The sequence below is a fragment of the Cetorhinus maximus genome, unplaced genomic scaffold (genome assembly GCF_964194155.1).
Source record: "Cetorhinus maximus unplaced genomic scaffold, sCetMax3.hap1.1 HAP1_SCAFFOLD_2537, whole genome shotgun sequence".
Lineage (NCBI taxonomy): Eukaryota > Metazoa > Chordata > Chondrichthyes > Lamniformes > Cetorhinidae > Cetorhinus > Cetorhinus maximus.
Genome location: NW_027598474.1, coordinates 15,990 through 32,371, shown reverse-complemented (window position 1 = coordinate 32,371; position 16,382 = coordinate 15,990). Strand labels below are relative to the sequence as shown.

At 49.2% G+C, this 16,382-nt stretch overlaps 1 protein-coding gene across 1 annotated transcript in view; it reads right to left on the bottom strand.

Annotated features, from left to right (window-relative positions):
- Nucleotides 1–896: 896 nt before the first annotated feature.
- The window catches only part of LOC144677440 (membrane-associated guanylate kinase, WW and PDZ domain-containing protein 1-like), a gene marked incomplete at its 3' end in the record, with an annotated part of 30,287 nt that continues 14,801 nt past the window's right edge, over nucleotides 897–16,382 (bottom strand). Inside the window, exon 6 of the mRNA XM_078537533.1 lies at nucleotides 897–1,035. Within this exon, the coding sequence (XP_078393659.1) occupies nucleotides 897–1,035 (139 nt within the window). The remainder of the gene's footprint in view (nucleotides 1,036–16,382) is intronic.

The window sequence follows — 16,382 nt, the reverse complement described above, 5'->3', positions numbered from 1 at the left end:
TCTACCTAACAGTGCAGAGGCCAGATCTCCCCAATGACCGCTCAGCTCTCCCTCAGTACTGACCCTCCGACAGTGCGGCGCTCCCTCAGTACTGACCCTCCGACAATGCTGCACTCCCTCAGTACTGACCCTCCGACAATGCTGCACTCCCTCAGCACTGACCCTCCGACAGTGCGGAGCTCCCTCAGCCCTGACCCTCCGACAGTGCGGCGCTCCCTCAGTGCTGACCCTCCGACAGTGCGGCGCTCCCTCAGTGCTGACCCTCCGACAGTGCGGCGCTCCCTCAGCACTGACCCTACGACTGTGCGGCGCTCCCTCAACGCTGACCCTCCGACAATGCGGCGCTCCCTCAGGACTGACCCTCCGACAGTGCGGCGCTCCCTCAGCGCTGACCCTCCGACAGTGCGGCGCTCCCTCAGCACTGACCCTCCGACAATGCGGCGCTCCCTCAGCACTGACCCTCCGACAGTGCGGCGCTCCCTCAGCACTGACCCTCCGACAGTGCGGCGCTCCCTCACCACTGACCCTCCGACAGTGCGGCGCTCCCTCAGCACTGACCCTCCGACAGTGCGGCGCTCCCTCAGCGCCGACCCTCCGACAGTGCGGCGCTCCCTCAGCACTGACCCTCCGACAGTGCAGCACTCCCTCAAATTTACATAGGAAAACATGTGCATGATACACATGAAAGAGGTGTCTAAAAGGGATACTTGCTCTATCAAACGGGTCTCCGATGGGGAGACGGTCTCTATAAAAGGGGTCCCTGTTGGAAATACCCTCTGTGCGAAGTGGATCCCTGTTGGAGAGACATTAGCAGCCCCCAATACAGACTCAAGCCACGTACCTATTCCCTATTCAAGCAGCTGTCATATTCCCCCTGCTGACCCCCAGGTACTCACCAAACTCTGGAACCTGGCCATTCCCACAGCGCATCCGGAGGTGGATTTTGTCCTGTTCGTGCTTGATCAAATCTACCGCACGGGAATGAGTCATTCCAAGGGTCTGTTCACCATTAATCTCAACCAACTGGTCACCAATCTACAAGCAGCCAAACAACAAACTTCAAAAGAGTTAATAAATCCTGAGACCCTTCTCAGCAATAATCTAATACACCCCACGCCCCACACTGTAACACTGATATATCCCACACCCCTCACTGTAACACTCTGATATACCCCACACCCCTCACTGTAACACTCTGATATACCCCACACACCTCACTGTAACACTCTGAAATACCACACACCCCTCACTGTAACACTCTGATATACCCCACACCCCTCACTGTAACACTCTGATATACCCCACACCCCTCACTGTAACACTCTGATATATCCCACACCCCTCACTGTAACACTCTGATGTACCCCACAGCCCTCGCTGTAACACTCTGATACTCCCCACACCCCTCACTGTAACACTGATATATCCCACACCCCTCACTGTAACACTCTGATATACCCCACACCCCTCACTGTAACGCTCTGATATATCCCACACCCCTCACTGTAACGCTCTGATATATCCCACACCCCTCACTGTAACGCTCTGATATATACCACACCCCTCACTGTAACACTCCGATATAGCCCACACCCCTCACTGTAACACTGATATACCCCGCACCCCTCACTGTAACACTATGATATATCCCACACCCCTCACTGTAACACTCTGATATACCCCACACCCCTCACTGTAACACTGATATACCCCACACCCCTCACTGTAACACTCTGATATACCCCACAATCCACACTGTAACACTCTGATATATCCCACACCCCTCACTGTAACACTCTGATATATCCCACACCCCTCACTGTAACACTCTGATATACCCCACACCCCTCACTGTAACACTCTGATATACCCCACACCCCTCACTGTAACACACTGATAGACCCCACACCCCTCACTGTAACACTCAGATATACCCCACACCCCTCACTGTAACACTCTGATATACCCCACACCCCTCACTGTAAAACACTGATATACACCACACCCCTCACTGTAACACTCTGATATACCCTGCACCCCTCACTATAACACTCTGATATACCCCGCACCCCTCACTGTAACACTGATATACCCCACACCCCTCACTGTAACACTCTGATATACCCCACATGCCTCACTGTAACACTGTGATATACCCCAGACCCCTCACTGTAACACTGATATACCCCACACCCCTCACTGTAACACTCTGATATACACCGCACCCCTCACTGTAACACTCTGATATACCCTGCACCCCTCACTGTAACACTCTGATATACCCCACACCCCTCACTGTAACACTCTGATATACCCCACACCCCTCACTGTAACACTCTGATATATCCCAAACCCCTCACTGTAACACTCTGATATACCCCACACCCCTCACTGTAACGCTCTGATATACCCCACACCCCTCACTGTAACACTCTGATATATCCCACACCCCTCACTGTAACACTAATATACCCCACACCCCTCACTGTAACACTGATATACCCCACACCCCTCACTGTAACTCTGATATACCCCACACCCCTCACTGTAACTCTGATATACCCCACACCCCTCACTGTAACACTCTGATATAACCCACACCCCTCACTGTAACACTCTGATATATCCCACACCCCTCACTGTAACACTCTGATATACCCCACACCCCTCACTGTACCACGCTGATATATCCCACACCCCTCACTGTAACACTCTGATATATCCCACACCCCTAACTGTAACACTCAGATATATTCCACACCCCTCACTGTAACACTGATATATTCCACACCCCTCACTGTAACACTCTGATATACCCCACACCCCTCACTGTAACACTCTGATATATCCCACACCCCTCACTGTAACACTGATATACCCCACACCCCTCACTGTAACTCTGATATACCCCACACCCCTCACGGTAACTCTGATATACCCCACACCCCTCAGTGTAACACTCTGATATATCCCACACCCCTCACTGTAACACTCTGATATATCCCACACCCCAAACTGTAACACTCTGATATATCCCACACCCCTCACTGTAACACCCTGATACACCCCACACCCCTCACTGTAACACTCTGATATATCCCACACCCCTCACTGTAACACTCTGATATACCCCACACCCCTCACTGTACCACGCTGATATATCCCACACCCCTCACTGTAACACTCTGATATATCCCACACCCCAAACTGTAACACTCTGATATATCCCACACCCCTCACTGTAACACTGATATATCCCACACCCCTCACTGTAACACTCTGATATACCCCACACCCCTCACTGTAACACTGATATACCCCACACCCCTCACTGTAGCACTGTGATATAACCCACACCCATCACTGTAACACTCTGATATATCCCACACCCCTCACTGTAACACTCTGATATACCCCACACCCCTCACTGTAACACTCTGATATACATCACACCCCTCACTGTAACACTCTGATATACACCACACCCCTCACTGTAACACTGATATATCCCACACCCCTCACTGTAACACTCTGATATACGCCACACCCCTCACTGTAACACTGATATACCCCACACCCCTCACTGTAACACTCTGATATACCCCACACCCCTCACTGTAACACTCAGAAATACCCCACACCCCTCACTGTAACACTCTGATATATCCCACACCCCTCACTGTAACACTGATATACCCACACCCCTCACTGTAACACACTGAAATACCCCACACCCCTCACTGTAACACTCTGATATGTCCCACACCCCTCACTGTAACACTGATATACCCCACAACCCTCACTGTAACACTCTGATATACCCCACACTTCTCACTGTAACACTGATATACCCCACACCCCTCACTGTAACACTCTGATATACCCCACACCCCTCACTGTAACACTCTGATATATCCCACACCCCTCACTGTAACACTCTGATATACCCCACACCCCTCACTGTAACACTGATATACCCCACACCCCTCACTGTAACACTCTGATATATCCCACACCCCTCACTGTAACACTCTGATATATCCCACACCCCTCACTGTAACATGCTGATACACCCCACACCCCTCACTGTAACACTGATATACCCCACACCCCTCACTGTAACACTCTGATATATCCCACACCCCTCACTGTAACACTCTGATATATCCCACACCCCTCACTGTAACACTCTGATATACCCCACACCCCTCACTGTAACACTCTGATATACCCGACACCCCTCACTGTAACACACTGACATATCCCACACCCCTCACTGTAACACTCTGATATACCCCACACCCCTCACTGTAACACTCTGATATACCCCACACCCCAAAATGTAACACTCTGATATACCCCACACCCCTCACTGTAACACTCTGATATACCCCACACCCCTCACTGTAACACTCTGATATACCCCACACCCCTCACTGTAACACTCTGATATACCCCACACCCCTCACTGTAACACTCTGATATATCCCACACCCCTCACTGTAACACTCTGATATACCTCACGCCCCTCACTGTAACACCCTGATATACCCCACGCTCCTCATTGTAACACACTGATATACCCCACACCCCTCACTGTAACACTCTGATATATCCCACACCCTTGACTGTAACACTCTGATATACCCCCCACCCCTCACTGTAACACTCTGATATACCCCATACCCCTCACTGTAACACTCTGATATACCCCACACCCCTCACTGTAACACTCTGATATGCCCCCCTCACTGTAACACTGATATACCCCACACCCCTCACTGTAACACTGATATACCTCACACCCCTCACTGTAACTCTGATATACCCCACACCCCTCACTGTAACTCTGATATACCCCACACCCCTCACTGTAACTCTGATATATCCCACAGCCCTCACTGTAACACTCTGATATATCCCACACCCCTCACTGTAACACTCTGATATACCCCACACCCCTCACTGTACCACGCTGATATATCCCACACCCCTCACTGTAACACTCTGATATATCCCACACCCCTCACTGTAACACTGATATATCCCACACCCCTCACTGTAACACTCTGATATACCCCACACCCCTCACTGTAACACTGATATACCCCACACCCCTCATTGTAACACTGTGATATACCCCACACCCCTCACTGTAACAGTCTGATATATCCCACACCCCTCACTGTAACACTTATATACCCCACACCCCTCACGGTAACACTGATATACCCCACACCCCTCACTGAAACTCTGATATACCCCACACACCTCACTGTAACTCTGATATACCCCACACCCCTCACTGTAACACTCTGATATACACCACACCCCTCACTGTAACACTCTGATATACACCACACCCCTCACTGTAACACTGATATACCCCACACCCCTCACTGTAACACTCTGATATACCCCACACCTCAAAATGTAACACTCTGATATACCCCACACCCCTCACTGTAACACTCTGATGTACCCCACACCCCTCACTGTAACACTGATATACCCCCCACCCCTCACTGTAACACTCTGATATACCCCATACCCCTCACTGTAACACTCTGATATACCCCACACCCCTCACTGTAACACTCTGATATGCCCCACGCCCCTCACTGTAACACTGATATACCCCACACCCCTCACTGTAACACTGATATACCCCACACCCCTCACTGTAACTCTGATATACCCCACACCCCTCACTGTAACTCTGATATACCCCACACCCCTCACTGTAACTCTGATATATCCCACACCCCTCACTGTAACACTCTGATATATCCCACACCCCTCACTGTAACACTCTGATATACCCCACACCCCTCACTGTACCACGCTGATATATCCCACACCCCTCACTGTAACACTCTGATATATCCCACACCCCTAACTGTAACACTCTGATATACCCCACACCCCTCACTGTACCACGCTGATATATCCCACACCCCTCACTGTAACACTCTGATATATCCCACACCCCTAACTGTAACACTCTGATATATCCCACACCCCTCATTGTAACACTCTGATATATCCCACAACCCTAACTGTAACAGTCTGATATATCCCACACCCCTCACTGTAACACAGATATACCCCACACCCCTCACTGTAACACTGTGATATACCCCACACCCCTCACTGTAACACTCTGATATATCCCACACCCCTCACTGTAACACTGATATACCCCACATCCCTCACTGTAACTCTGATATACCCCACACCCCTCACTGTAACTCTGATATACCCCACACCCCTCACTGTAACACTCTGATATACCCCACACCCCTCACAGTAACACTCTGATATATCCCACACCCCTCACTGTAACGCTCTGATATATCCCACACCCCTCACTGTAACACTCTGATATACCCCACACCCCTCACTGTAACACTCTGATATACCCCACACCCCTCACTGTAACACTGATATACCCCACACCCCTCACTGTAACACACTGATATATCCCACACCCCTCACTGTAACACTCTGATATACCCCACACCCCTCACTGTACCACGCTGATATATCCCACACCCCTCACTTTAACACTCTGATATATCCCACACCCCTAACTGTAACACTCTGATATATCCCACACCCCTCACTGTAACACTGATATACCCCACACCCCTCACTGTAACACTGTGATATACCCCACACCCCTCACTGTAACACTCTGATATACACCACACCCCTCACTGTAACACTCTGATATACACCACACCCCTCACTTTAACACTCTGATATATCCCACACCCCTAACTGTAACACTCTGATATATCCCACACCCCTCACTGTAACACTCTGATATACCCCACACCCCTCACTGTAACACGCTGATATATCCCACATCCCTCACTGTAACACTCTGATATATCCCACACCCCTAACTGTAACACTCTGATATATCCCACACCCCTCACTGTAACACTCTGATATATCCCACACCCCTAACTGTAACACTCTGATATATCCCACACCCCTCACTGTAACACTGATATACCCCACACCCCTCACTGTAACACTGTGATATACCCCACACCCCTCACTGTAACACTCTGATATATCCCACACCCCTCACTGTAACACTGATATACCCCACACCCCTCACTGTAACTCTGATATACCTCACACCCCTCACTGTAACTCTGATATACCCCACACCCCTCACTGTAACACTCTGATATACCCCACACCCCTCACAGTAACACTCTGATATATCCCACACCCCTCACTGTAACGCTCTGATATATCCCACACCCCTCACTGTAACACTCTGATATACCCCACACCCCTCACTGTAACACTCTGATATACCCCACACCCCTCACTGTAACACTGATATACCCCACACCCCTCACTGTAACACACTGATATATCCCACACCCCTCACTGTAACACTCTGATATACCCCACACCCCTCACTGTACCACGCTGATATATCCCACACCCCTCACTTTAACACTCTGATATATCCCACACCCCTAACTGTAACACTCTGATATATCCCACACCCCTCACTGTAACACTGATATACCCCACACCCCTCACTGTAACACTGTGATATACCCCACACCCCTCACTGTAACACTCTGATATACACCACACCCCTCACTGTAACACTCTGATATACACCACACCCCTCACTTTAACACTCTGATATATCCCACACCCCTAACTGTAACACTCTGATATATCCCACACCCCTCACTGTAACACTGATATACCCCACACCCCTCACTGTAACACTGTGATATACCCCACACCCCTCACTGTAACACTCTGATATACACCACACCCCTCACTGTAACACTCTGATATACACCACACCCCTCACTGTAACACTGATATATCCCACACCCCTCACTGTAACACTCTGATATACCCCACACCCCTCACTGTAACACTGATATACCCCACACCCCTCACTGTAACACTCTGATATACCCCACACCCCTCACTGTAACACTCTGATATATCCCACACCCCTCACTGTAACACTGATAAACCCACACCCCTCACTGTAACACTCTGATATACCCCACACCCCTCACTGTAACACTCTGATATATCCCACACCCCTCACTGTAACACTGATATACCCCACAACCCTCACTGTAACACTCTGATATACCCCACACCTCTCACTGTAACACTGATATACCCCACACCCCTCACTGTAACACTCTGATATACCCCACACCCCTCACTGTAACACTCTGATATATCCCACACCCCTCACTGTAACACTCTGATATATCCCACACCCCTCACTGTAACACGCTGATACACCCCACACCCCTCACTGTAACACTGATATACCCCACAATCCTCACTGTAACACTCTGATATACCCCACACCTCTCACTGTAACACTGATATACCCCACACCCCTCACTGTAACACTCTGATATACCCCGCACCCCTCACTGTAACACTCTGATATATCCCACACCCCTCACTGTAACACTCTGATATATCCCACACCCCTCACTGTAACACGCTGATACACCCCACACCCCTCACTGTAACACTGATATACCCCACACCCCTCACTGTAACACACTGATATACCCCACACCCCTCACTGTAACACTCTGATATACACCACACCCCTCACTGTAACACTCTGATATACCCCACACCCCTCACTGTAACACTCTGATATACCCCACACCCCTCACTGTAACACTCTGATATATCCCACACCCTTCACTGTAACATTCTGATATACCCCACACCCCTCACTGTAACACTCTGATATATCCCACACCCCTCACTGTAACACTCTGATATACCTCACGCCCCTCACTGTAACACCCTGATATACCCCACGCTCCTCATTGTAACACACTGATATAACCCACACCCCTCACTGTAACACTCTGATATATCCCACACCCTTGACTGTAACACTCTGATATACACCACACCCCTCACTGTAACACTCTGATATACACCACACCCCTCACTGTAACACTGATATACCCCACACCCCTCACTGTAACACTGTGATATACCCCACACCCCAAAATGTAACACTCTGATATATCCCACACCCCTCACTGTAACACTCTGATATACCCCACACCCCTCAATGTAACACTCTGATATACCCCACACCCCTCACTGTAACACTCTGATATACCCCACACCCCTCACTGTAACACTCTGATATATCCCACACCCCTCACTGTAACACTCTGATATACCTCACGCCCCTCACTGTAACACTCTGATATACCCCACGCTCCTCATTGTAACACACTGATATACCCCACACCCCTCACTGTAACACTCTGATATATCCCACACTCTTGACTGTAACACTCTGATATACCCAGCACCCCTCACTGTAACACTGATATACCCCCCACCCCTCACTGTAACACTCTGATATACCCCATACCCCTCACTGTAACACTCTGATATACCCCACACCCCTCACTGTAACACTCTGATATGCCCCACGCCCCTCACTGTAACACTGATATACCCCACACCCCTCACTGTAACACTGATATACCCCACACCCCTCACTGTAACTCTGATATACCCCACACCCCTCACTGTAACTCTGATATACCCCACACCCCTCACTGTAACTCTGATATATCCCACACCCCTCACTGTAACACTCTGATATATCCCACACCCCTCACTGTAACACTCTGATATACCCCACACCCCTCACTGTACCACGCTGATATATCCCACACCCCTCACTGTAACACTCTGATATATCCCACACCCCTAACCGTAACACTCTGATATACCCCGCACCCCTCACTGTACCACGCTGATATATCCCACACCCCTCACTGTAACACTCTGATATATCCCACACCCCTAACTGTAACACTCTGATATATCCCACACCCCTCACTGTAACACTCTGATATATCCCACACCCCTAACTGTAACACTCTGATATATCCCACACTCCTCACTGTAACACTGATATACCCCACACCCCTCACTGTAACACTGTGATATACCCCACACCCCTCACTGTAACACTCTGATATATCCCACACCCCTCACTGTAACACTGATATACCCCACACCCCTCACTGTAACTCTGATATACCCCACACCCCTCACTGTAACACTCTGATATATCCCACATCCCTCACTGTAACACTCTGATATACCCCACACCCCTCACTGTAACACTCTGATATACCCCACACCCCTCACTGTAACACTGATATACCCCACACCCCTCACTGTAACACACTGATATATCCCACACCCCTCACTGTAACACTCTGATATACGCCACACCCCTCACTGTACCACGCTGATATATCCCACACCCCTCACTTTAACACTCTGATATATCCCACACCCCTAACTGTAACACTCTGATATATCCCACACCCCTCACTGTAACACTGATATACCCCACACCCCTCACTGTAACACTGTGATATACCCCACACCGCTCACTGTAACACTCTGATATACACCACACCCCTCACTGTAACACTCTGATATACACCACACCCCTCACTTTAACACTCTGATATATCCCACACCCCTAACTGTAACACTCTGATATATCCCACACCCCTCACTGTAACACTGATATAACCCACACCCCTCACTGTAACACTGTGATATACCCCACACCCCTCACTGTAACACTCTGATATACACCACACCCCTCACTGTAACACTCTGATATACACCACACCCCTCACTGTAACACTGATATATCCCACACCCCTCACTGTAACACTCTGATATACCCCACACCCCTCACTGTAACACTGATATACCCCACACCCCTCACTGTAACACTCTGATATACCCCACACCCATCACTGTAACACTCAGATATACCCCACACCCCTCACTGTAACACTCTGATATATCCCACACCCCTCACTGTAACACTGATATACCCACACCCCTCACTGTAACACTCTGATATACCCCACACCCCTCACTGTAACACTCTGATATATCCCACACCCCTCACTGTAACACTGATATACCCCACAACCCTCACTGTAACACTCTGATATACCCCACACCTCTCACTGTAACACTGATATACCCCACACCCCTCACTGTAACACTCTGATATACCTCGCACCCCTCACTGTAACACTCCGATATATCCCACACCCCTCACTGTAACACTCTGATATATCCCACACCCCTCACTGTAACACGCTGATACACCCCACACCCCTCACTGTAACACTGATATACCCCACACCCCTCACTGTAACACACTGATATACCCCACACCCCTCACTGTAACACTCTGATATATCCCACACCCCTCACTGTAACACTCTGATATATCCCACACCCCTCACTGTAACACTCTGATATATCCCACACGCCTCACTGTAACACTCTGATATACCCCACACCCCTCACTCTAACACTCTGATATACCCCACACCCCTAACTGTAACACTCTGATATACCCCACACCCCTCACTGTAACATTCTGATATACCCCACACCCCTCACTGTAACACTCTGATATACCCCACACCCCTCACTGTAACACTCTGATATATCCCACACCCCTCACTGTAATACTCTGATATACCCCACACCCCTAACTGTAACACTCTGATATACCCCACACCCCTCACTGTAACACTCTGATATACCCCACACCCCTCACTGTAACACTCTGATATACCCCACACCCCTCACTGTAACACTCTGATATACCCCACACCCTTCACTGTAACATTCTGATATACCCCACACCCCTCACTGTAACACTCTGATATATCCCACACCCCTCACTGTAACACTCTGATATACCTCACGCCCCTCACTGTAACACCCTGATATACCCCACGCTCCTCATTGTAACACACTGATATAACCCACACCCCTCACTGTAACACTCTGATATATCCCACACCCTTGACTGTAACACTCTGATATACCCAGCACCCCTCACTGTAACACTGATATACCCCCCACCCCTCACTGTAACACTCTGATATACCCCATACCCCTCACTGTAACACTCTGATATACCCCACACCCCTCACTGTAACATTCTGATATATCCCACACCCCTCACTGTAACACTGATATACCCCACACCCCTCACTGTAACGCTGATATACCCCACACCCCTCACTGTAACTCTGATATATCCCACACCCCTCACTGTAACACTCTGATATATCCCACACCCCTCACTGTAACACTCTGATATATCCCACACCCCTCACTGTAACACTCTGATATACCCCACACCCCTCACTGTAACACTCTGATATACCCCACACCTCTCACTGTAACACTGATATACCCCACACCCCTCACTGTAACACTCTGATATACCTCGCACCCCTCACTGTAACACTCTGATATATCCCACACCCCTCACTGTAACACTCTGATATATCCCACACCCCTCACTGTAACACGCTGATACACCCCACACCCCTCACTGTAACACTGATATAACCCACACCCCTCACTGTAACACACTGATATACCCCACACCCCTCACTGTAACACTCTGATATATCCCACACCCCTCACTGTAACACTCTGATATATCCCACACCCCTCACTGTAACACTCTGATATATCCCACACCCCTCACTGTAACACTCTGATATACCCCACACCCCTCACTGTAACACTCTGATATACCCCACACCCCTAACTGTAACACTCTGATATACCCCACACCCCTCACTGTAACACTCTGATATACCCCACACCCCTCACTGTAACACTCTGATATACCCCACACCCCTCACTGTAACACTCTGATATATCCCACACCCCTCACTGTAACACTCTGATATACCCCACACCCCTAACTGTAACACTCTGATATACCCCACACCCCTCACTGTAACACTCTGATATACCCCACACCCCTCACTGTAACACTCTGATATACCCCACACCCCTCACTGTAACACTCTGATATACCCCACACCCTTCACTGTAACATTCTGATATACCCCACACCCCTCACTGTAACACTCTGATATATCCCACACCCCTCACTGTAACACTCTGATATACCTCACGCCTCTCACTGTAACACCCTGATATACCCCACGCTCCTCATTGTAACACACTGATATAACCCACACCCCTCACTGTAACACTCTGATATATCCCACACCCTTGACTGTAACACTCTGATATACCCAGCACCCCTCACTGTAACACTGATATACCCCCCACCCCTCACTGTAACACTCTGATATATCCCACACCCCTCACTGTAACACGCTGATACACCCCACACCCCTCACTGTAACACTGATATACCCCACACCCCTCACTGTAACACACTGATATACCCCACACCCCTCACTGTAACACTCTGATATAGCCCACACCCCTCACTGTAACACTCTGATATATCCCACACCCCTCACTGTAACACTCTGATATATCCCACACCCCTCACTGTAACACTCTGATATACCCCACACCCCTCACTGTAACACTCTGATATACCCCACACCCCTAACTGTAACACTCTGATATACCCCACACCCCTCACTGTAACACTGATATACCCCACACCCCTCACTGTAACACTCTGATATACCCCACACCCATCACTGTAACACTCAGATATACCCCACACCCCTCACTGTAACACTCTGATATATCCCACACCCCTCACTGTAACACTGATATACCCACACCCCTCACTGTAACACTCTGATATACCCCACACCCCTCACTGTAACACTCTGATATATCCCACACCCCTCACTGTAACACTGATATACCCCACAACCCTCACTGTAACACTCTGATATACCCCACACCTCTCACTGTAACACTGATATACCCCACACCCCTCACTGTAACACTCTGATATACCTCGCACCCCTCACTGTAACACTCCGATATATCCCACACCCCTCACTGTAACACTCTGATATATCCCACACCCCTCACTGTAACACGCTGATACACCCCACACCCCTCACTGTAACACTGATATACCCCACACCCCTCACTGTAACACACTGATATACCCCACACCCCTCACTGTAACACTCTGATATATCCCACACCCCTCACTGTAACACTCTGATATATCCCACACCCCTCACTGTAACACTCTGATATATCCCACACGCCTCACTGTAACACTCTGATATACCCCACACCCCTCACTCTAACACTCTGATATACCCCACACCCCTAACTGTAACACTCTGATATACCCCACACCCCTCACTGTAACATTCTGATATACCCCACACCCCTCACTGTAACACTCTGATATACCCCACACCCCTCACTGTAACACTCTGATATATCCCACACCCCTCACTGTAATACTCTGATATACCCCACACCCCTAACTGTAACACTCTGATATACCCCACACCCCTCACTGTAACACTCTGATATACCCCACACCCCTCACTGTAACACTCTGATATACCCCACACCCCTCACTGTAACACTCTGATATACCCCACACCCTTCACTGTAACATTCTGATATACCCCACACCCCTCACTGTAACACTCTGATATATCCCACACCCCTCACTGTAACACTCTGATATACCTCACGCCCCTCACTGTAACACCCTGATATACCCCACGCTCCTCATTGTAACACACTGATATAACCCACACCCCTCACTGTAACACTCTGATATATCCCACACCCTTGACTGTAACACTCTGATATACCCAGCACCCCTCACTGTAACACTGATATACCCCCCACCCCTCACTGTAACACTCTGATATACCCCATACCCCTCACTGTAACACTCTGATATACCCCACACCCCTCACTGTAACATTCTGATATATCCCACACCCCTCACTGTAACACTGATATACCCCACACCCCTCACTGTAACGCTGATATACCCCACACCCCTCACTGTAACTCTGATATATCCCACACCCCTCACTGTAACACTCTGATATATCCCACACCCCTCACTGTAACACTCTGATATATCCCACACCCCTCACTGTAACACTCTGATATACCCCACACCCCTCACTGTAACACTCTGATATACCCCACACCTCTCACTGTAACACTGATATACCCCACACCCCTCACTGTAACACTCTGATATACCTCGCACCCCTCACTGTAACACTCTGATATATCCCACACCCCTCACTGTAACACTCTGATATATCCCACACCCCTCACTGTAACACGCTGATACACCCCACACCCCTCACTGTAACACTGATATAACCCACACCCCTCACTGTAACACACTGATATACCCCACACCCCTCACTGTAACACTCTGATATATCCCACACCCCTCACTGTAACACTCTGATATATCCCACACCCCTCACTGTAACACTCTGATATATCCCACACCCCTCACTGTAACACTCTGATATACCCCACACCCCTCACTGTAACACTCTGATATACCCCACACCCCTAACTGTAACACTCTGATATACCCCACACCCCTCACTGTAACACTCTGATATACCCCACACCCCTCACTGTAACACTCTGATATACCCCACACCCCTCACTGTAACACTCTGATATATCCCACACCCCTCACTGTAACACTCTGATATACCCCACACCCCTAACTGTAACACTCTGATATACCCCACACCCCTCACTGTAACACTCTGATATACCCCACACCCCTCACTGTAACACTCTGATATACCCCACACCCCTCACTGTAACACTCTGATATACCCCACACCCTTCACTGTAACATTCTGATATACCCCACACCCCTCACTGTAACACTCTGATATATCCCACACCCCTCACTGTAACACTCTGATATACCTCACGCCTCTCACTGTAACACCCTGATATACCCCACGCTCCTCATTGTAACACACTGATATAACCCACACCCCTCACTGTAACACTCTGATATATCCCACACCCTTGACTGTAACACTCTGATATACCCAGCACCCCTCACTGTAACACTGATATACCCCCCACCCCTCACTGTAACACTCTGATATATCCCACACCCCTCACTGTAACACGCTGATACACCCCACACCCCTCACTGTAACACTGATATACCCCACACCCCTCACTGTAACACACTGATATACCCCACACCCCTCACTGTAACACTCTGATATAGCCCACACCCCTCACTGTAACACTCTGATATATCCCACACCCCTCACTGTAACACTCTGATATATCCCACACCCCTCACTGTAACACTCTGATATACCCCACACCCCTCACTGTAACACTCTGATATACCCCACACCCCTAACTGTAACACTCTGATATACCCCACACCCCTCACTGTAACACTCTGATATACCCCACACCCCTCACTGTACCACGCTGATATATCCCACACCCCTCACTTTAACACTCTGATA